Below are 25,584 nucleotides of genomic sequence, written 5' to 3'. Positions count from 1 at the left end.
TGGAATCTTCTTTGCTGTCATTCAAATCTATTGCTCTATTGAGTTCTAGCTTCTAGGGCAGCAGAAAACAAGCCTGCTCCCTCTTCTTTAGGACATCCTTTCAAATATTTAAATATTTTAAATATTTAAACATGGTGATCCTATCTCCTCTCAATCTTCTCTTCTGCAGCAAAATATGCCCAGTTCATTTGTGGCTTTTCCATGAACAGGTAATTTTTTACTTCCCACAAACTATGCCTGAACAGGATGCTTAAAGAGCAATTTTAAAGAATACATAAAATGGTGTTCAGTTTTTGTTATCCAGGTTTCAACATGCCAACTGTCTAAATTTTAAAAAATTAAATATATATTGTTAAAATGTGACTTTTATCAATGATACCTACAACAGTCTTTACAGTGTTTGCCCTTATTTTCACATTTGTTTGTTTGGTTTTTACTCTAGACAGATTACCAAACTGTTAATCGTTTGGTTTATGGAGGTTTATTTAACTGTAAACGATCTTTAGAATGGGGTTCTCCTTGTGCAAAGTGCTTTATAATAAATATTTCCTTTTACCACCTTAGGTTTTCGTTTGGATTCCTCCAGAACACTTTAGTTTATTGACTTGCAGCATGCGTTAATTGAAGACATTAATCTGAATTACAGACACCAGCTGTGCTTGTCTCAAACTAATGTTTGAGATTCACATCTTTCTCACTCTAGCTATTCTGTAACACAAAATGTTGACACTGCTAAGTTTATGCCAATCTTGATGACAGAGCAGTGTTTAACGATAGTTGCAGGCATATGAAATTCAGGTAAAACCTATGTTTTTATTAGCATCATCTTGAAATGTGTCCAATCTTGGAATAGACCAGAGCTTTCCAAAAATTTCATGTTGATGACACGCTTTTTAAACATGCATCATATTTCAACACAGTAATTCAGTTTTCCTAGCAAAGAGAGTTAAACTGACTCATTATAAGAGATAGACCAGGCATTGGCAAACCCAGGCCTGTGGATCTTCTCTCAGGCCCGCGCTTGCCTCAGCCCTCCTTCTACGCATGCAGATGCAGCGGCCTGCCATGTCCCCAAGCTGAGAGGAGGGCTGAGGCACAAAGTGTTCTCACCAGCTCTGTGTTTCTCCTTCTCTGAGACTTGGGAAGCCAGCGTGCTTTTCCCAGGCTTAGAGAAGCAGGGGAGAAATTGTGAAAAACTTCAGAGTTTAATTCATTTTATCTAATTTAAGAATGCAGTATGATTTACATGATTTTGTATTGTTTTGTTGTTGTGTGCCCTCAACTGGTTTCCAATTTGTATAAAAGGGGTTTGTCTTTGTCTTCCTCTGAAACTGAGAGCGTATGACTTGCTCAAGGTCACCCAGTGTGTTTTGATGGTCAAGCAGAAATTTGAATCCTAGTCTCTAGAGTCTTAGTCCAATGCTCAAACCACACTGGTTCCTTGTGTTAGAATACTAAACCATTTTAACACTTAAAATTATTCTAACTTTGAACTGTTCTAAACTGATTTTACTGTACACTGTCGTGAAATTGTTGACTATAATAGCCATATTTGAGAGCAAGAGGGAGGGAGAGAGAGAGCACGAGGAGAGTAGGCACTAGGAGAGGGTTGCCTACTTCCTGATATTCTAAATATATATATAAACACATAAACATCTTTTTTAAACAAGTATTAGTAGCACAAAGTCACACATTTCTATTCTAAAGGCAATGTTTATCACTCATTTTTACTGAACGTTCTTAAAAATCAATGAAACACTTTGTGAAGCGAAGTTCACTGGCTATTTTCTGACCTGAAAGCAAAACCTCACTGTGTGCATACTGATGCATAACATTATTTTGAAGCAGATGAATGTAAATACAATGCGTACATTGAGTACTGGAACTTGTACATGTCGCTTCTGATGTAAGAGAATCAGCCGTCTACAAAGACATTGCCCAAGGGACGCCTGGATGTGTTGCCATTCCGCTGGGAGGCTTCTCTCATGTCCCCAGATGGGAAGCTAGGGCTGACAGACAGGAGCTCACCCTGTCTTGTGAATTCAAATCGCCAACCTTCAGGTCAGCAGTTCAGCCGATACAAGTGTTTAATCCATTGTGCCATTTCTATTTCAACATTTATCTGTTGTCCACCAACACTCTGTTTTCCATTCTTAAGATGAGAACAAAGTAACTAATTTGGAAGATGGTGATCAGGCATTCAGACAATGTGTCCGGTCCAGCGAAGTTGATGGCAGAGGATCATCACTTCAGTGCTAGTGGTCTCTGCTTCTTCCAGAACGCTGAAATTTGTCTGCCTGTCTTCCTAAGAGATTTGCAGGATTTTTCAAAGGCAACACTGATGAAATCTTTCCAGAAGTCAAGATTTGTAGATGGTCATTGTTTTGCAGACAAAAGAGTTGGAAGGACAATAGTTTTACAAACAAGCATTTTGGTATGTCTATGACTGTCCCAATCTTAAAACACTCACTGCTTCATTCAAAAAAATATTAGGCTCACAGAGTTTGGCCAATGTTGTATTTCAGCATCAATGTTGACTTGACTTTTGTAGAGAGATGACTGTCTGGGTAACAGAAATGGTCAACATTTTCTAGCATTACACCATTAAGCTGCATTGCTGGCGTTGCAGAGGGATTGGTTTATACCTGCTGGTAGAATACATTGGTTATCTTGATGTTCAGTGAGAGATGCAAAGCTAGCAAACCAGTGAATGGGTGTCTAGATTTCTCTGCAGCACACCAATTTTGCATATGATGAACCCAAGACATTTTATTACATAAAACTAAGGAGTAGATGCAAATCTCCCACTTTTGTGTACAGTAGTCAAAGTTGCTGAATTTGTTTAGGTTTCTAAGGCAGAGACACCCACAATTTCCTAATCTGGCAATTAAAATGTGATGATACATGCATTAATTAACAACTCTCTGTCCTTTCATGACTTCTAGAATCAGCTCCTGCAGTGGTTGGCTCGGATGTGGTTAACAGTTGGGACTATCCAGCCATGAGAGTGCTTCCAAACAAGTGACACAAGCCTGAGGTACCAGGATTGCATATAGGACTGAGTAACAGATTGCTCAGTATGCCTGCATTGGCTGTTAGAAAGCCCAACAGCTATTTACTCTGCATGCTTCATTCTAAGGCTTAATTCAGCTATGGGCGGGGTCTCATCAGGTCTTTTATTTTTTGTTCACCTGTCTCTCCTTGAAAAGTAGGGCATAAACTACTTTTGGTAGTTTAAAGAAAGAAAAGTCCATGCTGTCTACAGCTACTTGGTGTGAAACGGTAGGATCTCTGTTGCTGTTGATTTGCATTTCCACATCCAATGTGAAGGCTGAAATTTGTCTCTACATACAGTTGTGCCACTCTTTACCCTGAAACTAAGATTGTATTATTTATTTAAAATGGAAGTAAAATCTCACCTTTTTGATTCAAATAAGCTACTGTGTGCTTCATTACTGGTGGGATTACTTCACCTTTGTTTTTAAGTGAGAGGCTGTTGAGAAAATAAAATGCGATTGGATTAGATAGACTTAGATTGCCACAGCACACCATCTTCTTTTACAGTCAGATCATCCTTGAACATTCACCAACTGATTGGCTATTTCAGGAAATGTAGGACACCTCCAAGCACCATCTTGTCCAGTTATAGCTATTCATATTTTCAGGTCTGCCCATAAACAAGATCCCATCTCTAGAATTCATAGGTAAATCCAGCACAGCTGAATCTTGAGGTCTGGAGAAGGCACAGCTGATGAACAAGTTTCTGGGGAAAATACGTTGCCCTTAATACTGCTATTGCTCTGTAATATGCAATAATAGGAGAGCTTGGGGTGCATTTAAGTCACTATGAAATGAGAAATTGGCCTACATCACCCATGGCAACACTCAAGTGTTTCTCAGTAGAGGACTTAGGGACTTTATTCTACAGTCATTTGCAGTCATTTCATTGTCCACTCCTCTCAAAAAAATTAGGAATTGAGCAATGTTAGATGCAGCCGTGCTTTCGTCACAGGCTAACAAAAAAAAGTCAAACTCCACTCCTTTTACCTGTCTCTTAATATCAGATAAAATGTCTTCAATTCTCCGTGTCAGTGTTACAAGCCATGAAAACATTGGCAAATTCTTGCTCCACCATTTTCATCACGTAGTCTTTAATAAATTCGCCCTCAGTGAAAAGTTTGCAGTACTTGGCAATCAGCATTGCCACCTTGTAGTTTGCCTTTGTGGCTTTTTCATTTGACTCACTGGCTCTTGTGAAAAAGTGCTACTGTGCCGTTAAAACAGCTTCCAGTTGCTTCAATTCCCAGTTAGCTTATCATAGTTCACATGTTTCATTGGTAGTGCCTCTTGATAGTGAATTTCTTGAAAACAGCCAGCCTCTTTGCAAATTAGGCAGACACTCTCATATTTTAGTGAAAAAATACTCCAATTTCCACTTGTCCTGGGAGTGGTGGCTCTTGATTTCAACTTTCCCTTTTAGTTACAGTCGCCATTTAACAAATGGGCTGGAAAAGATCACATAAGGGGCCCACGGCAAGAGTAAAATAGCTTTTTAGTACATGTGTATTTTTTACTGTGGTCAACAGTGCTGGTGGGCCAGATACTATTAATTTTATGGCAGAGTCTGCGGGGCAGTGGAAATTTGAACACGGGCCACAATTGGCCCCGGGCCATGCCTGATCTGGAGATTCCATTTGATGCAAGCTTTATATCTGTTAACATTTGGATTACAAAAGTCACTGTGAAGGTGTAATTAGAGCTAATATTTTTTAAAATTAAGAACTATGTAAAATACAAATTGAATAACACATGTAACAAACAAACATGCACAATACAAAAGTTGAGCATGCAAAATTTACAACACATATCACTATATACTATGAAAGAATAAAAGAAAGGCACAGAACAAAGATGATTTCCAAGTAATTTAACTCTTTAATACTACCTCTCCCTATTTTATCAGCAAATTACACTTCATATATGTATTTTAAGTTATACTATTGTATTTCTTCAATTCTAAATCACATTTTTGCCTATACAAATCTCTAAAAACGAGGTGCAACTTAAAATCACAGGTATTTTAGCTGATGGTGGTGGTAATGAAAGAGTATGTCTTCCAATCAATGGCATCTTATAATTGAAGAAATACATTAATATTTTTTCTATAATCAGAACAGGAAGTGTATCTATCTCAGATAAATCATTAAGCTTGAGTAATCAATTTCTTTAGTAGGAATAAAATTACTCTTCCAGGTCTGTACATAAGGTATCCTGATAGCTGACATATTGTATGTAGTATTCTTCCGTAACCCCTTTGCTGTTCTCTTCCATCACTGCAACTCAATGCCCCCCCCCCCCCCAGCTTGCTGTGAAATTGTGAGGCTTACTATTGGAGGCTGACTCCAAACTGTTGGGTTGGGAGCGGGGGCCTTGGTGGAGGAATCTTCACTGTGGCAGGTGGTTTTGTCTTTTGTTTAGTCCGAAGTTTTTTATCATGCCTAGTGGAAAAAAATAACTCAATTCAAGTTTTTTTCAGAAGACACAAAGAATTTTAGCTCAAATCCGCAAAGTTAATTCATTCAGATCAAGAATCTCTTTATGTATCATCAAAATGTACCACTTGCATTTCTCCCTCTTCTATGTGGCTCAAAAGTGTACAAAATAGTGTGTCCTGCAGCTGCTCAACAGAGAGCAAAAATACATTTCTTATGGTCCTACAATTGTGGAAAATGAAAACATTTCTGCTATTCTGACAAAAAATATTACATCTCTATAGCTCCAACTACCAGTATATGTTGGAAAATCTAGATTATATATTATTCCCTCTGCTTAATTTCTAAAAATTTACATCTCTTATAAATGTTAGAACTAATCCTTCTGACCTTTTCAAAGAACAAGGGAAAGTACACATGGCTGCGATTCCGCCATGTTTCTCTGACTATAGAGAAATAATAGGAAACCTGTGGCCTAATCTGCTTTACAAAATGTCCAGGAAAGCCCCATGCCCAAATGCTAGCAATGAGTAATCAGAAAAAACAGAAAAAATGTAGAGTAATCTGTAGAGTAATAAAGGAAAACCTTTTCATATAAAATCACTTATGCAGGAAAGAAACTACTGCAATCTTTCAATGTATTACATACCAAATAACCTCTTCAGGGATTTTCAGCTGCTCATATTTAAGGTGGTCTCTCAGGTCACTTAAATAATTCAGATAGATGACCTTCTTCCCAAACTTGTGACTTTAAAATACAGGAAAACTTATTTAGGACAGAATGAAATGTATGCTTTCATCTCCTGAAATGCTTTCTTTATATTACAAAATCCAAATATCAATACAATTTAATTGGACTGTGATTGAAGCAGCCATGACACAAAACACATTCATTTTCATACCATCAAACATATACATACTGTCCTAGAATCTAATTTCAATAAAAATGACTGTATTCTATCTGAATGTAGCTTCTGTCTGCATACATATGGAGCCCATTGTTTTGAGAACTCCACCAAAGCATTACTTTAATGCAGCATTAGAATGTATGAAACAGTATATTTGGCTAAATGTTATCCCAATAGTCAGCTTCCTTGCCTCAACTTGCTGGCAAAGCAGTTTGAGTATTGCTTTGCATGAAAGGATGAAATCACACATTACGAAAGTTCACAGGCTGGATCTACACTGCAATATAATGCAGTTTCAGAGCATGGATTAAATGCATTGAACTAGATGATATGAATCTACATGTAGTCCAGTTCAATGCAGCTAATCCACATTCTGAAACTGCATTATATGACAGTGTAGATCCAGCCACAGACTCAATATATCATACCCACAACAGCCTAGGAATTGGTTTCCTGTTGTCTGGTTCTTGTTTTCTTGTGTCCCTTTGTAGGAATGGCATGATAAATATGATTTAAATGGCTCCCACCTCTGTAAACATGGCCAAACTCATTTCCCAGAACGGCAAGATTGCAAAGGGGAAGAAATCTCATTATCCTCATGTCCATATGGTTTCATTACCTGCCTACTACTAGAGGGGTGTGACTCAGAGTTGCAGTATCAGTTCTTTCTTAGAGTGCAACTCTTGCATAAAATTCAATCTTCTCTTTCCCCCCTTTAAAGGGGCATCTGACACTAGTGATTCAGTGTACAAAAAACAGAGGTAAAATGAAATCCCTGGGGAGTTACATTTTTGTCAGTTGGATTTTTTGTCTTTCGCAGTAAATTTCAACACCTAATATTCTAAATTCTGCATGATAGAAGGAGTGTCTTTATTATACAGAATAACACCGAAAAACCTAACTGTGTATAAATAGAATCCCTCTAGTGGAAAACTGCTATAAAAGTAGGTAAATTTCATTCTTTAATTAGAAATAATTGATTAATCAGAAAAACTAGTTCCTGCTAGAAAGGAAGCACTTTTCCAGAACTAACACATTTGATACTCAGTGTGTATAAATCCAGTTAGGCATTCAAGCACACTCTTCTATGTTCAATTAAGCATTTATGACAGCTAACGAGGTGCTCCCCCTCAAATCAGGTTATATTACACATGCCTTTAGAGAACTTACTAAATACAATTAATACAACCTAGAGAATTTTCTATTCAATTCAGAAGGGAATTCTGTTCTGTAAAATGTGCTGTCTTAGCATTAATACATACAGAAGCTAGTACAAAATATCTCCTGGTTTTGTTGCTTCAATTGGTATGGAAGAAAAATATTTTCCAAATTCGGGGAGGAAAGGGAACTCCGAAAGAAAAGTATATGCAAGATCCTGCCTGGATCCCAATCGTGGAAAATATGGTTATAGAAGCACATATGTCTCGCATTGTTAAGAGCAGATCCAGACAGATCGATGGTAGAGGGACTGAACTACAGAAAAACTACAAATGAGCTTCAGGGGGAGTGGGATGAAACAAGACCTCGTCCACCTGTTCCTCTGTCAAACTGTGCTGCATCCACATGAAAATCCACATGTGGATTGCTGATCAATATGCTGCTAGAAACCAAATAAAGAACGAAGGGCTATCTTTTTTTGACACTGCTGTAACAGCAACTTGTCTTGGCTACATCCTCTTGGCACTCACTCTCATCTCACAAAATATACCATCCAGGAGGTCGTCAACACAGCTTACTTCCTTAAATTGCATGTGGCTGGCCTAGACTGAAATAAAAGAGCAGTAGCCAGGATCAACTATTTGCTACTATGAAAGCACAGCCCTGTGTAAGTGAGTGGAGAATCTAATCGTCTCTGTAACAGCCTTCCAGGCACCATACTCTGGAGAGCTGGAAAATCCTGGAAGAGCCTCCGCAACTGGTGTTTGGGCAATCTGTGACTTGCTGGGGGATGAGGGCCAACAATCCAGTACTACCACCATTATCTTTAATACAATAATCATTGCCTATTATTGACCAGTGAATTGTATTTTTTCATAGAATCATAGACTTGGAAGAGAATACATGGACCATCCAGTCCAACCGCCTTTTATGCAAGAAAAGCACAATCAAAGAACTCCCAACAGAATGCCACCCAGCTTCTATATTTAAAAGCCTCCAAGGAAGGAGCCTCCACTACACTCTGAGGCAGAGTCCCACTGTTGAACAGCTCTTACAGTCCTAATGTTCAGGTGGAATCTCCTTTCCTGTCATTTGAACCCATGGCTTTTAGCCCCAGTTTCAAGGGCAGTAGAAAAAAAGCCTGCTCCCTCTTCCTTATAGAATCCTTTCAAATATGGCTTTCATGTCTTCTCTCAACCTTCTCTCCTGCAGGCTGAACATTGGCTCAGAGATTTCTTATCACACACTTAATCTCTTAGTCAAACCAGGTCTCAGCACAGAATGGGCATGGAGCCTGCTTAGAGGGCTTTGCGTTCTATGACTGCAATCTTAAGAACAACTCCACAAAAGTAAAGCAAGACTGACTCTCAAGCAAGTGCTTAAGAACAGGGAATAATAGATAATGCAGGCAAAATATCCTGTTTGTCATTATTGGGTTGAGTTAGAACTCAGAAGAGAACAGAAGGCAAAAGAAGAAAAAGAAAATGTAATTATCATCTTGCATCTTCTGTAATGCAGATGTTTCTAAAAATCCATTTCACAGCAAAAAAGAAAGCTATAAACTGCCCTTCAGCGCAACACAAAATTGTTTTCTGTTATCACTATGTACCTGATTAGAGGTTTAAAGATGTTCCAAATAATTTTTATGAAATTGGTTGGATGTACAATATAGACTGCTTTCAGATTTTTCTTATACCTGAAGAAAAGAAAATTAAATTGTTAAATTGAATGCTACATGTTGCAGTGCAGAGGAGCTGCAATTGAATGAATAAACTTTTTATTACTGAAACATAATATAGCATTCCTTTCGAGTACATCTAGTTCCTAGGAAATTGAATGTAAAATGAAAAGAGGAAATGGTCAGTTCTGATGGAACTGAAGTCGACAAAGATTATACGGCTATTATATTACGTACAAACAACTATCTGAATTGTTCTGTGGGTATCATAATGAAGGGAAAAAACACCTCTAAATGACAGAAAGAGTGTGGGAAATAGAGAAAGTAAAAAAGAGAAAAGACTTTGGAAACCAAGTACAAGAAAGTTATTATTTGATTCAACATTTCATTATTTTCTGCTTCAAAAATGAAGGAACATTTTGAAATCTGTCTGAAGTATTTGTTTCTAATACTTTGATTTGTAGTTCTAAAGATACTTGGAGGGATTTGTCCAAACAGATATTGAATCACTGTAGTGTCTGAATGTTGTAAATAGGTCATTTAATACATTTTCTTGATGAACCAACAATATGTCTTATTTGAGATATAGCCACAGCATTTGGGAGGGATTCACAGTATTTAGGAGAGAGCCAGCATGGTGTACTGGTGTCAGTCCTTGGAAGCTATAGGACACAATGCAGGGCTCACACAGATAGTTCCATGGAAACTCTTTATTGAAATCCGTCTTGCCAGTACGACCACAAAGCTAGCACTAACTCTTTCCCGCCAACCCTCCAGTATATCAAACTACTCCTTCCCCCACGGCCCCTCTTTCCACATTCACACCTCTCTGTCCAATAGTTCCTTCCCATGCTTGAAAACCAGAGCAGGCCATAAATCAATCCTCCTAGCCAAATGGTTCTTATCATTCAGGCTATCTCCCTCCCCCATTGTTCTGGCAGGATGTGAACAGGTCAGCTAGGTGAATGCTGGGCTTTTGCATCCTGACAACTGGTTTTAGAGTAGGACTAGGACTCTGGAGACTAGAATTCAATTCTAGTTTCGACCATGGAAATGCACTGTCACACATTCAGATATAAGCCAGTATTGTTATTCCTGTAACACTGAATTTACACAAGCGTTGGAAAAATATCAAGTAATTGAAGTGCTTTAAACAATGAAAATTATTATACTTTTACACACAGGAGGGACTAGGTGGGGAATAGATATCAGCAGAAATCCCAGGACAAACAAAAAAGAAAGTGGGGGCCTCCGAACGTATAGTTCAGTTTCTTAATCACAACATTACATTACTTATGCAACTTCTACTATGTGGATGAGTAAGCTTCAAAGCCCAGAAGTTCACACCACTAGATCTTTAGCTTCTTTATTGTTCTGGGATCCACTGCTGCAGTCAGTTTTGGTGAGCAATGATACATCTAACTGCCTTTCTAGGAGAGTTACCAATGGTAACAACAGACTGTCCAAAGGGCTGCATAGGATTCAGCCACATTCAACTAGATGATTCCGGCTATTTTATTCAATGTTTAGCTTTTTTGTTTTTGTAGCTTTTGTCCCAAGATAATTACTTTTCTTGCAACAGTTAATTTTAAATTTTGGCTTAAATGTATTAAGCACCTATGTATAATACTATACCACTTTTTATTTTAGTAACTGTATTTTAATACATGCAGTTGATTCCCATGTAATTTCATTTTATGCATTTATAAACATTATTCTTGTGGTGATGCATTGATGCATGTGTGATATGTTCATTAATATATAGTATAGTGTGGACTTAGTATAATTCACCTCCCTGTCTGCTATTATTCCAGCGACAGGCTAAAATCTTTTCATTCAGGCAGGCTTTTAAAGGAGTTTTTAAAGATCAAGTCAGGGGGTGCTGTGGTTTTAGCTATGAATAGGTTTTCAATTTGTTTAAAGAGGTTTAACTGTTTATTTGTAATACTCTTTATATTTAATTCCATTTAAATGTTTATATTTTTTAGGTTTTATTTGTATTGCATTGGTTTTAGTTATTATTACTATTTATTATTATTACTATTATTTGAAACACAACAAGATGAGTCTACAGCAGACACTCTGCTGGCTGTTGTATCGAATCACACGTCGGACACTTCCCAAGTGTCTAGGGCTGTGTGATGTACCGATACACTGATGAATAATGCGCGCATATCCCAGTAAGGTGGCCTTCTGCAGCTGGCAGGTGGCAATTTTATCAGCACCAATTGTGTTTAAGTGCAGGCCAAGGTCTTTAGGCACTGCACCCAGTGTGCCGATCACCACTAGGACCACCTTGACTGGCTTGTGCCAGAGTCTTTGTAATTCGATCTTTAAATCCTCATATTGTGTCAGCTTTTCCAGTTGTTTCTCCTTAATCCTGCTGTCACCTGGGATTGCTACATTGACAAACCATACTTTGTTTTTTAACATGATCATGAGGTCAGGAGTATTGTGCTCCAAAACTCTGTTTGTCTGAATTCGGAAGTCCCAGAGTAGCTTGACATATTCATTCTCTGTAACTTTTTCCAGCTTGTGATCCCACCAGTTCTTTGTCGCAGGCAGATGGTATTTGTGGCACAAATTCCAATGAATCATCTGAGCAACGGTGTTATGCCTCTGCTTGTAGTCTGTCTGTGTAATCTTCTTGCAGCAGCTGAGGATGTGATCTATTGTTTCATCTGCTTCTTTGCAGAGTCTACATTTGGGATCTGTTGTCGACTTTTCAATTTTGGCTTTGATGGCATTGGTTCTAATGGCTAGTTCTTGGGCTGCCAGAATCAGGCCCTCCGTCTCCTTTTTCAAAGTTCCATTTGTGAGCCACATCCATGTTTTGTTTTGTTTTTTTTGGTCAATTTGGCTCTCCATTTTTCCCAGGAACTGTCTGTGGAAAGCCTTCTTTTGCCAGTTTTCTCTTCCGCTCTGAATTATGTTTTTACGGTATTCACTTTTTGTCTTTTGCACTTGAAGCAGTTTACTACTATTGATTTCCCTCAATGTTGGTTCTTGACTGCCTTTCACATAATCTGCCAGAGCATTTCTCTTCTTCCACCATTTGTTTCACTTGCAAAAGCCCTCTGTCTCCTGATTTTCTGGGCAGGTAAAGTATGTCGACATCACTATGCGGGTATAATGAGTAGTGGATTGTCATCAGTTTTCTTGTTTTTCTAATTATTATTATTATTATTATTATTATTATTATTATTATTATTTTGATGTAGCATATTCTAGGTACAGTGGATAACTTCCTGCAAAAAGGTTTGTAAGGATGGCGGAGGTGGTTTTATGACAGTGGAAAAACTGAATTGCTAAATGTTTGCTGAAAATGACAGTTTCAACCAGTGTGACACAATGTTAAAATAACAGGTATTGAAATTGTAGAGAAGCTATAAAACTTGTTTTTAATAATCCTAAAATTTAATGTAAAGACATGTCTATGTTGATAAAACTATATTTCGCTACATTCTGAGAAGGGGTCTGTGGTTTTTATTTGACTGGCAAAAGGGTTAAGAAAAGTTAAGAATCTCCAGTCTAAAGAAATAGTGACAGTCTAAATTCAGACTTTTGCCATTTTTGTTATGCTAAGCAACATGCACACTGGACAGAACTATATGAATTTGTAACTGACCTGTACAACAGTTGAAGGTAACACAGCTTGAGGATTGGATTTTTTCAGCAGGCCAACATATGGCAAACCTTAATGCACAGTCTGCCCCAAGTTATAAACATCTGACTTACAAACCACTTATAGTTGAGAACAGGGGTGAGACAACAGGAAGCGAGAGAAATCTATCCCTTGGAAGGGAAATTCACTCCTAAAAGAGTTATCATTGGGAAAATGTGTCCCCACTGAAGCCTTATCATCAATCCTTGTTTCCACAACAAGCCAAATTGTTCAAAATCCAACTGTCACAATGACAGAAAATGAGGTGAAATCTTCTGAAAAGAGGCACAGACAGCAAAACAAACATCACCCTTCCCTATCCTAACCAAATATATATGGCTAGAGTTACACTTTAAAAGTGTACCTATTCCGACTTACATACAAATTCAACTTAAGAACAAACTCACAGAAACCATCTTGTTCATAACTTGGGGAACTGCCTGTATAGATTAACCCAAAAAAAGAGGGGTAAGAAATCTGAGAATATATCTTATTCTTACAAGACTTTTCATGTTCCTTCTTCCTCCAAGTCACTCACAGTAGGCAGGCAGTTCTAGAACATTACTTGCTTAGCATCATCTGTAGAACAGCTAAATCAGAGCAGTCTCTGAGTGAATTCATTACCACCAGCAGCAGAAAAATTCAGGATAGATGTATTAATAGCATGATGCTATCTCATCCAGTAACATAGAAGAGAAATTGGAATTTTCTCAAAAGATTCCAAGACATCATCTGGTGCACTAAGTGTATATATATTGGACAAGAAAAACCTTCAGTATTACACATTATGCAAAGAGAAAAAGGCACTTTCCTCCAGTTTAATCTGGCAATTCTGTTTCTAATCAATTTTCCAGATAGCATATGGTTTAATCTGGATAACAGTTCTCTATACCTTATCCCAGAAACAATATAAATAATAGTTACAAGTCCAGAACATGCAAACTAGAATGTAGATTTATTTTAAAGTGATCCTTTAAAAAGGTATGTATATGTTGAGGTTTCTCCTTCTTCTATTAACTCTTTATCTCTTTGACAAACTAGAGAAATTGACGTGTGGCTAGATGCTGGATCTGGATTAAGTTCCTAAACCACACAGCTGTGAAGCTCACTCATTATATTTCTGATTTTGCATTTATTTGCAAGGTTACTGTGGTAACAAGGTTACTGTGACAATAAAAATCTGTCTTGTGCAACATAAAATGAATGAAAGGATTCACATGTGATCAATTCTGAATGGAAAGTTCTTTTTGGCTGAATGGTGCTTTAAGAACAATGACTTTACCGGGATTAAGAAAACCTACTTCCTGTCAAATTGCTTGTAGGCACTTTGCAACCAGCCCAAGGAAGGTTTATTCTGACTGTTCAGACCATAGTGAAAGTAGACAACCGTGTAGTCATTTTCCACATACTGATCCAGCGTATACTTTAAATATCTGAAAAAGAGAAGCCACAAATCAACTTGCAATGTATTTTCATGCATTCATTATACTGAATATATGTTTGGTGATGTCCAGTTACCTAACAGCATGTTTTGATGTTTAATTGTGCATGAACATTTAGACCCAATGTGTCAAATACATATGCTTGCCCACCTCTAAAAGCACTGACAGTGTTGCAAGCTCATCCAGAGATAATTCCAATACATGGAACAGCATGAGGCGGACAAAGTGTGACATGTTATTATTTATTTACCAACTAATACATCACCTTTGTTTCAAGTCTATCCATAGGATGTAGAAGACAGATCAGGCCTGACTGAACATTTCCCCAACAGGAAGACATACAAGTTAAGAGAGGATGACTTACTCTAATAGCCGACTATGATTAAGCTGGTAGGAAGGAGGCATACGGCAGCAACTGAAAGCTATCACTTTTCTGCCCAACCTGTCATCACCTGAAGAGAATGAAGAGAATGGAATTTTACTAAGAAAGCCAAAGAAAGTTAAGAGAGAAAAGAAGGGGGAATTGGCAGAGTTGAAAAGAAAGCTGAAGTTCTCTGCCAGTCAAAACTGCAGCGCAGCAGGGGTTTTAGATAGGAAATTGCGGGAAGTGGGGAAAAGGTTCAAGGAGAAAGACTTTTATGACCTAGAGAGAAAGGAAGGAGAGCGCAGGAAGGAGGGAAGAAAGGGGGAAATGGAATGAATATAGATAAGAGGCACAGAGAGAAGGATAAAGGAAGCAGAGAGGTATGGATGGAAGGAGGGTGTTAGTGCACGCATATCTTAGAAACTTTAAGAACTTGTATTATAAAAGGGCCATGTTTCATCTCAGCCTTATGACATATTTCTATTTTTGTTGCTCACTGGATTGCTTTGCTCTGCAAGTTAAAGCTATTGATTCAATGTCCTCACTTCTAGTATCAGATTGAAACAGAGATACTAGGGTTTTTTGGGCACCGAAAAAACCAAAATCAATGAGGCATTGTATGCATAGGAGGAATATACCTTAAAATATGCCAATCTTAAATTTTGGTGGAAAATTGTTCTTAAATATAGAGGTACAAATTCAATTCCACAGAAGAATTTTCTCACAGATGTTGCTCTGGGATATGGGAAGTACATAACTCATATCTCCAGCTCTTCTTCAGGCCTAATGCCTTAATTAAATGTCTATGACACATGAAAAAAGAAAGTCCCATTATATACCTTATGTTTAGTTAAATCTTAATTTCTTACATTTCACACTTTGAAAGGCCCTCACTACAGTGTTTTCTTTTGTGTAAATCAATCATAAATGTTAATGACAGAAATCAATACAATTAAACTGATTTCAATCTAGGAAAATATTAAAGCTGAAAGTGTGAATGGAATGTCACAGCAAGCTGGCAGTGTGTTCAACAAGATGAATGTTTTAGTGAACAATTCAAAATCTGTTAAACTGTGGAACTACGTAACATAAGTACAAACATTTGAAAATATACCTCTCTGTAGGAAAAAAAATAGTATAAGCACAGCTTTTGGACAGTTACATTTTTAATACGTATGATAGGAATTGGCTGTTCTAAAAACCTAATAAAAGTGCATATTTTTGAATCTGTTAAAGGAGAATTATATCTATATAAATTTTGCATGAATAGCATCACGATGCACATCATTTTCATTTCTAGGTAAGTGGACACCACTTATCATATAATGGATGTAACAGCATAATTTTATTTAACTGGAGAGAGATCTATTTCTGAAAAGGTTAAGTGTCATTTAATCACACACACTAGTAGCATTCTCTATATTTCAATTCTCAAAGCAGCAGATGTAAGAAACTAGTCTGGAAAAGCCCAAAGGCCTGATCGAAGTTTCCAGCCATAGGTTTTATTGTGACATACAGGCTTCAAGTTTAAACACGTGTCTTATAACTAAAAGTAATAGTCTTTATCAATCTTTGTGACTAATTCTTATTAAATACAAAACCATTACTGGGTATAATGACATAAAGCAGAGGCACAACGTTAAGAAAAAGAAAATACCAAACAAATTTTCAGCAAACTCACCTGCAAAGTGAATGATATTGTGCCTTGCAACATCATAATAGGGGTGAGTCATGCTCACTTGATCATCTTTGCTTGGTATAGATACAAATGAGCTTTCACCCATAGCTGCATTTTCTGCTTCATCTTTCTGTAATTCTGTGGCAAAACAAAAATCAAAGAACATTTACTGAATTCTCTGGACCATTTTTCCTAATTAAAACCAAAACACAAGCTCTTCTGTTTAGTGTTTAATTTTGGTTATTATATTTTATGCTGCTCTTTTTTAATGTGTTTTGTTTTATTGATTGTGTTTGCTTTTATGTATTTGTCCCATTTGTAAGCCGCCCCAAGTCCCTTCAAGAAGATGGTGGTGGGGTGTAAGAATAAAATAATAATAATAATAATAATAATAATTGAAATAACTCCAGTGTAACTGTTAAGTGTAACTATCTCTTCCAGCAAGCCTACCCAGTCAACCCTGAATCATGAGTTTTGAATTTGCATTCTGTTACTGCTATATGTTGATTTTATACCCTGTGTTTGGTGTATCTTTTTATAACGATGTGTATTTTTATCTATGTATTTTATTGTATGAATTTTATGTTTATATGTTTTGAATCTGTTGTACCCCACCTCCAGTGATTAAGAGAGGTAGGTAACAAATACAATTTATTGTTGTTGTTGTTGTTGTTAAGAACACCAAGCACTTCTAGTTCAGAATTTTATGTCCAATATCCAACATGTAAATATCTCTGGGAAACCCACATCCAGAGCATGCCGGCAACTGCTCTGCTCCTGTGTATGCTCCCCAGTACCTTGGTATATACTCTCTGATCCTGAGTATACTTTTAGTTTTTCTGGTTGGAAGTTACTTACAAAAAAATACTGCTAGATAATGAAGCTGCCCAAGCTATCTAAACCACAGCCAATCACCAAATTATACAGCAGTGAATTCTAATGTCTTTTTGTATGTCCTGTACTGCTGCATATCTAGTTCAATGGACAATCCCAAATTATGAAAATGAAATAAATGTATGGAAGGAAATTATTGGAATAATTAGTGAAACTATTAATATTTTATTTTTCAATGTGTGAGTTAATTAGTTGGAATATTTAAAGGATGGGGCAAACAATCTGAGAAAAAATTAATTTTTTGTTTAACAGCTAGTTATACCAATATTATGTTTTAAAATGTAATGATGCCAATTTTCTGGTGTATAAAATACAGGGCATCGCATATAAGTTAAAGCTTTCTGTAGATAACAGAAAACATGGGATAAATTTTACATGCATTTAGTAACATTCTACTGGCAAAATTAAGTCAGGTACTAAGCATGGGAGCCCTTCGTGGGGCAGCAGATTAAACTGCTGGGCTACTGAACTTGCTGACCGAAAGGTTGGCGGTTCAAATCTAGGGAGCCAGGTGAGCTCCCACTGTTAGCCCCAGCTTTTGCCAACCTAGCAGTGTGAAAACATGCACGTGTAAGTAGATCAATAGGTACTGCTCTGGTGGGAAGAAAACGGCACTCCATGCAGTCATGCCGGCCACATGACCTTGGAGGTGTCTACAGACAATGTCGGCGCTTCAGCTTAGAAATGGAGATGAGCAACAACTGTCAGGGTCAGACATGACTAGACTTAATGTCAGAAAACATCCAGTTTAGATTGATGTTAATACGACACCATAATCCCCTACTTTTGCAGCTTGTATAACAAGTGCCACTAAAAGTTGTTTATATAGAAGATAATATTACATTACCAACATAGTACTTACATATTATATACCATACTTTCCTTTTTATGACTAGACTTAATGTCAGAGGAAAAGCTTTACCTTTACCTACTATGTGTGATGAAAATCTATTGTTATTTCCATATTTACTCATGTATAGTTTGACCGTGTGTGTACGTTGAAAGTAGATTTTGGAGTCAAAATTATGGATTTTTCATTCACTCGTGGATAGGTTGTGGGGAGAACTTTGGCAGATGTAACAAATATTTTCCTTTCCTTTTAAAAAATGCATTTTTAGGAAAAGCTAAAAAGAAGGAAACAATCTATTTGAGGGGTTACAATGGGAAGGGAGATAATGCCATTGCTGATCTTAAAATGTCTACATCTACAGAAATACAGATAGGGAAAGAAGTATTCATGATGGAAAAGAATAGAAACGTAGCCTGGGGAGGGGGGGAGGTGGTGGGGAGAGAAGATAAAGGAAAACAATCTGTCTCTATTAATAAAAGCTTCCTGCATAAGTTTCTTTGCAAAAAGATGTGCAGTTGACATTTTAATAGGGGATTTTTATTGAAAGCCACTATTAAAAATGAAACATCAGTTTTTCTACATAAAAAGCCTTTTCAGGCTCTCCCACATTGCTGATGAAAACCATTCGGGCTGAAAAATAAGTCGGGGGGGGGGGGGGGGGTTACCTTTCTTTTTTTGGTTTGGGCAAGGGAGGGAACCCTTCCCCCCTGCCTATAATACTTAGTCAGTGTGTTTGTGCTGGGGCCCTATTCCAGCATTGTCTCATGTATAAGTAAACTCAGGTTTTGGGGGAGAGGTGGGATTTTTTTGTCCATTCTTTTTTTATATATACAGAAGTATATAAAGTAGTTTAGAGATTAATGTCTGTAATACTGCCTTAACTGAACGATTAAGGAACTATTCATATGTTAAGAACCTAAGGAGTAAAGCTTTCTTTACAGATGTTTTGGAAGCTCACAGGAAGGACGTGAAGAAGATGGCAACATGCTGTTACTTGTCCCACACATTTAATATCACACTATGATCCCATTATCTCATGCCTATAGAAGCTTTTGTTACACTGAATAATTTATATGTATCTAGTAGCAGTGTGTGTGATGTACAACAAATACAATACATTTCCAACTACCTATCCTTCAAAATCACACTTCTATATTATTATATGCTAAAATTGATTTTTCAAAATGATGGTCTCCTAATGAGATGGCCATATGGTTACGTTTGCTGACACGTCTTCAAAAGATAACATACAATCAGGCAGCCTCTAGCCTCATTCAATACTTGTCTGTGTAGAGTAATGACTCCCATTTGTGCGGCAATATGCAATGATAGCAATATTCCAATAGCCCAGAATTTCACAGGAAGCACATACCAGTAATTCACATAAACTGTGTGTATTAAACTAACCTTCAACCTTAATAGCTTTTGATAATAAGGTACACGTCAGTGCGGTGGTTGTAACTCAAATATATTACACAATTCTGGCAAAAGTTTTTCATTTTAAAAAATCCTTTCTAAACCACCTGGAAATATATAAAAGATATCCCTTGATGGGCATTATTGGACATATTTACCTATCTCAGCTAACGTTTCAAAATCAATTGCAGACATGCTTTCCGTACACAAAACCAGCTTCTGCAGTTAAATGATGTCTACCGATTGCTGTGCTGATTGCTCTTTGTTCCTTAGACAACCCTTATAAAAAAGAAATAATTAGAATCATAAAGAGTCTTTCTGCAGCATAATTGTAAAGACACAATCCCAATCCTATGCTGTTGTGATTACATAAGGAAGGTCCTCATGGCATGTAGATTCTCCACTTTGGTTCCAGTTTCCCAGAAGCCTAACATAAGTTGGGAGGAAAAGCCTACCATTAGATTCACTATTACTACTGCCCTCTTATATGCTGCTCTGTGTCTTTGAATCATTTCCAAGTGACCCTAAGGTGAAACTAGTATCATGGGATTTTCTTGGCAAGATTTGTTCAAAAGGGGTTTGCTATCCATGGCTGAGCTGGGATTTGAACCCTGGGCTCCACTACATCATGCTGCTCTACTGTGCAATAGTTTCTATTTATTCCCAACCCTTGACACCACGTAACTATTCTTACACTTTTTTTGTTTTTTTAAAACTATTCTTACACTTGTGCTTCCAGAAACCACTAGAGACACAAATCAATTGCACTACTGACTTTTGGCTACGCAAGTAAAACACACATATGAAAACATATTCCCATAAAACACATATTAAAATCAAAAGTTAGACATAGAATGGAAGTTTAAAGTTAAAAGAAGGAATATATGCATGTGTATGTACACATAACTACGCATACACAGAGAATACTGTTGTGATTTGTTGAACATCCATCAGATGACTTTCAAAAGTCAGATGAAATATTTCACAGAGCCTAAAATGACTTAAGAAGATGAATTCTTACATGCCTCTTTACAGCAGAATTGTTACAGTGAACTATGTAGAGATACCTTGCCAGCTCATTCAGAAATGTGTGATGTACCAGGAAATGTAACCTGGATCGCTACCAAACTAGTCCTGCAGAAGTTAATGGCTGTTCAGTCACCGCATCTGTTTCATTTTTTAAATAACACCTGCAGACTATGCTAACACCAAAGCTGTAAATCCTTCTTCTCCAAGCTTAGCATATATGCCACATCAGCTCGTATATGGTTTTTCAATACATTTCCAACATTAGTAAACAATACCCCTCCAATCCCCCCCACTCCCGGGAAAACAAATCAAGAAAAAAGATAAAATCGGGGACAGACATAATCTGTCTGGTTTTTAGTGTGTTCAGTCCTGAGAAGCTCCAATTAGAAAGTTTGCAGTTACAAGAAAAAAAATATTGTAGTACCCTAGGAAATTAATTTACCCTTGACCACAGTATTCTCTGTTTCTAAGAGATAACATAATCTCCTTAATAGCATTGGACAGTAAGTATTACACTTTATAGTGAACTGCCAGAATAAACCCTCTTCTTCACTACTTATAGGCTGGTCTCTCTGTGTGCATTCACAATAGAAATCTAGTAGCCTTATAAAAGAAGTCCAGTTTATATAATTTTATGATATCTTTTGACAACTTGAAAAAAGTATTACTTTACATGCCTCTCTCTCTCTCTCCATATATATATATATATATATATATATATATATATATATATATATACACACACACACACACACACACACACACACACACACACACTGCAAAAACAATGTGTTTTAAATGATTCAGCACCAATGAATAGGCAAAAGAAAAACCAAAGAATTCTTTGCAGTGCATTTTAACTCTTTGATGTTTCTCTTTGTTCCTGTAACTGTCAGCTGTACCTCTTCTTTAAATTTAAAATGGAAACTATTGATCTGAATCAGCAAAAGAAAATGCGATTCATACATCCACAAGAATAATACTTTACCTCTTCTAAGAATATCAGACTATTTTAACATGGAAAGTATGCTACCATCTTGAAAGAAACTATGATTATTAGAGGATTATTAATTTTAAATGCACACACACATTAAAATAATATTGCATGCTTAAGTAGGAAAGTCTAAGAGCCAGAGGGGGTAGTGGTGTGTGCATTGAACACCAGGACTCAAATCCCTGCTCAGCCATAAATGTGACACTTTTATTTTCTGATAATTCAACATACACAAATTTGTTTTTATGCACAACATTATTAAAAAATACTGTGTATAAAATTACGTTCACACTATGTCTGAAATATATATGATATATAAATGAATTTATTGTCCAACTCTCCCTCTCTCTCTACATATATATATATATATATATATATATATATATATATATATATATGCACACATATATATGTAGAGTGTTCCCTCACTTATCGCTGGGGTTAGGTTCCAGGACCACCCGCAATAAGTGAAAATTCATGAAGTAGGGACACTATATTTATTTTAATATTTATACATTATTTTAGTAGTTCTACACTATTTTAAGTCTTTATCAACCAATCGTGTGTTGATAAATCGCCTCCTTCTCCTGCCGTTGCCACTTGGGCTCCTTTTCTCTCCCTTTGGCTTCTCCTTCCTCCCTTCCTAAGGCTGTGAATTGTAATTTTTATGATTTATAATAGTCTTTTAGAATTTATTGAAAAACACGAAACAGCAAATTTGCAAAAAGTGAACCGCAAAGTAGTGAGGGAGCACTGTATAACAAAATCTGATAAGAACCCAAAATATGGAATACTTCCAGTCCCAAGCATTTTGGACAGCTAATTTTTAATTATTGAAATTGCAATGCAGCACATAGAGAATTATTTTTTCTGTGATGTCCATTATCATGTGTCCTTGGACAAATACATATTACCTGATGTAAATGAGTCTTTAGTCAAGATTAACAAAACTCACAAAGCACCACAGGAAAAACCAGGGTCCCACAAGAGAAATGGGGAATACACCTCAAACTAGTTTCCCCAAAATTGAGGATAAAAACAAGACTAGGAGCAGTAATTAAAATACACCAGTGTATTCTAATACAAAAATAAAATATATACACAAGCCAGCATTCAAGCATGATTAACAGACATTTAGTTTAGTCTATGAAGAACACAAATGTCTGAAAATGGGACTAGGGTGTACAAAAAAGCATGCAAATGTTTCAGAAAAGATAAGGAGGAACATTGCCTTAAATCCATGACAGATTTAGCATACAGTCCTACAATTTAACATTAAACACAAAATTCATTCATATTTCATATACACTGTATACACATAGCCTAAAGGTAATTTTATACATAATATTCCTAATAATTTTGTGAATGAAACAAAGTTTGTGTATACTGAATCATCATAAAGGAAAGGTGTCACTATCTCAGCCACAATTTTGGATTGGGAGTATTTGGAATTGCAGCTATGATTTGCTCAACTACTGTTATATCCTACTAGCTTTGCTCAACTACTGTTAATCCTACACACGTTGCTGTGGCTTATGGGAATCCTTTGTTGGCCAGGTGGAATAGCAGTGAATAGTCTTGCAGTCTCAAAGCCTGGCCGTTTTCTGGAGTAGCTGGAGCTTTTTGTTGTATGAACGTAGAGGCATGGATGAGGGGTTGTGCTGCCAAGTTTAGTGTTTCTGGGGTGTGTAGTTTTGTTGTTTTGTCCTAGGCTGAAATTTCATTACCCTTTTATATATTTAGATTAATTTAAACAGTGAAGCTAACTACTTCAGTAACTTCAAGTGAAATAAGCACTTTAACTTAACTGGCTTAAGCCCTAAAAGCTGAAAATTCACATTAGACCAGGGAGAAAAGATAGAAGGCAGCTTTCTAAAGGTTTTATGTTATTCAAAAGATTTACACTAGATTTTTATTTTGGTGGTATCTCTTTTCAGTGATAAGAGATAGGATGGAGGAGTACACAGAAAGGTTAATTTCTGAGATGGATTGAGGTGCAGCCTTGAGAAAGTCAAGATGATAGCTTTTGTGTGATATCATTCCAGCTTATATACTGATCATTTTTTGGAAAGCCAATTTCTCCCAGTCTCATTTGTTCAACATCTGAGTTCAAACAATAAGAGAATTGGGTTGCTGTGAGTTTTCTGGGCTGTATGGCCACGTTCCAGAAGCATTCTCTCTGACTGTTTCATGTCTGGAATTCCCGTTTTCAGAGTGTTGTTCTTTATTTACTGTCCGTGTAAGACTACACTGAGAAGCCATGAAATCCACAAGCATGTAGACAATTTCAACAGAAAGGAGGAAACCATGAACATGAACAAAATCTGGCTACCAGTACTAAAAAAACCTCTAAAATCAGGACAGTAAATAAAGAACGACACTCTGAAAACAGGGGAATTCCAGATATGAAACAATTAGGGCCAGGTAATACTTCCCAACAAAGGACTCCCTCAGGCAGGAAGCAGCCAAGCTTTGAATCTGCAAGGCCATAAAGTGCTAATCAAGGTGATCAATTACAACATTCACACTTGCCTCAAACAGACAAGAGTTCTTTCTCCCAATCTGAACTTTCCAGATATATAAAACCCACTTGCCTAGTTTCCAACAGACTTCACACCTCTGAGGATGGCTTCCACAGATGTGAGCAAAATGTTAGGAGGGAATGCTTCTGCAACATGGCCGTACAGCCTTGAAAACTCACAGCAACCCAGTGATTCCGGCCATGAAAGCCTTTGACAACACAATAAGAGAATTTCTGCTTTATGTGCAAGAAATATATACTACTCAGAACCAAGAAAGAAATCTTTCTTAGGAGCTGCTGTGTACAATTAACATTCAGGCAAATACAGACATCTTAAACTGACTTCTATAAATGACTCTAAACTGCACACATCAGTGGCCCCTTCTGCACTGCCATATAAAATCCATATTATATTTGCTTTGGACTGGATTATATGGCGGTGTAATCCAATTCAAAGCAAATAATGTGGATTATCTGCTTTGATAATTTGGCAGTGTAGAAGGGGCCAGTGTTGCTTAGTGTGCATCAAAAGGATCTCAGTCTTGTAAAGTGCTTGGTGTTTTCATTGATTTCACAAATCACAGCAACTCTAAGACAAACACAAACTTGTCACATGGTCAGTCCTTGATACTGGTCAGACTGAATTTACAATGTCTAGAAGGGCTGCAGATAAACTTCAGGGAGACAAGCTTTTGATAGTTTATTCTCCACAAAGAAAAACTGAAACTAAGCAATTGCAATGACAGAATGAAAGAGCATCATGATGGAGTATAATCCCTACAACCCATACAGCCACATGTTGTATTATCATGTATACTTGTGTCTAAGTCACAAAATGTTAGACAAAATCCATAATTTTGCCACCAAAACCTACCCTCAACACATACACGGGCATATATGGTAGATTAAACTTGCTGCTACTTCAAATGTCAAAGCATGATAGAGAACCAATATATGCTATCACCAAAACCAAACAGCTTTATTCTATTTAATTGTCCCGAAATCTGTTTTATTTACTCGCCTGCTTACTTACTTACTATATTTTAATCCTGGCTTTCTCTTGATATAGGAATTCAAGGTAGATAATAAGAAATATAAAACAATATTAGTTAAAACATTGTGAATGAATACATGTAAGTATAAAATTAAACAATTACATTATGCTATTAAAATAACTGAATATTAAAATGTATTAAAACATTAACCCAGTTTAAAAGCAATCACGCCATCTTTAAAAGCTTGACCCTCATTGGCTTACAAATGCCTGATGGTAGGTGAATGTTATTAACCTGCCTACGAAAGGCAAGCAAGGACGAGGGCCATCCTTGTCTCTCTTGGGAGAGTTCCAGAGTCTGAGAGCAGCCACTGACAAGGCCCTCTCGCTTGTTCCCACCAAATGAGCCTGAGCGGGTGATGGGATGAGCAAATACTTTTTCTAGATAATCGTAGTGGTTCATAAAGTGGGACACAGTCTTATAAATCCCTACATGGACACA

The 25,584-nt window shown here is 37.0% G+C and overlaps 1 protein-coding gene across 5 annotated transcripts in view; it reads right to left on the bottom strand.

Annotated features, from left to right (window-relative positions):
* Nucleotides 1–25,584, bottom strand: part of LOC100556446 (proline-rich protein 5) — a 224,284-nt gene that overhangs the window by 93,096 nt on the left and 105,604 nt on the right. For 3 of the 5 annotated variants that reach the window (XM_062981959.1, XM_062981961.1, XM_008111397.3), the window contains 8 exons: nt 19,703–19,823; nt 16,388–16,522; nt 14,707–14,794; nt 14,202–14,333; nt 9,168–9,254; nt 6,142–6,240; nt 5,388–5,498; nt 3,420–3,493 (listed from right to left, as the gene is read on the bottom strand). In XM_062981959.1, the coding sequence (XP_062838029.1) occupies nt 3,420–3,493; nt 5,388–5,498; nt 6,142–6,240; nt 9,168–9,254; nt 14,202–14,333; nt 14,707–14,794; nt 16,388–16,522; nt 19,703–19,739 (763 nt within the window). In that variant the 5' untranslated portion in view covers nt 19,740–19,823. The remainder of the gene's footprint in view (nt 1–3,419; nt 3,494–5,387; nt 5,499–6,141; nt 6,241–9,167; nt 9,255–14,201; nt 14,334–14,706; nt 14,795–16,387; nt 16,523–19,702; nt 19,824–25,584) is intronic. The other 2 variants (XM_062981963.1, XM_062981960.1) reach the window with 1 other exon arrangement.

Source organism: Anolis carolinensis, chromosome 5, assembly GCF_035594765.1.
Source record: "Anolis carolinensis isolate JA03-04 chromosome 5, rAnoCar3.1.pri, whole genome shotgun sequence".
Taxonomy (NCBI): domain Eukaryota; kingdom Metazoa; phylum Chordata; class Lepidosauria; order Squamata; family Dactyloidae; genus Anolis; species Anolis carolinensis.
This window is presented reverse-complemented; position numbering and strand designations above follow the sequence as displayed.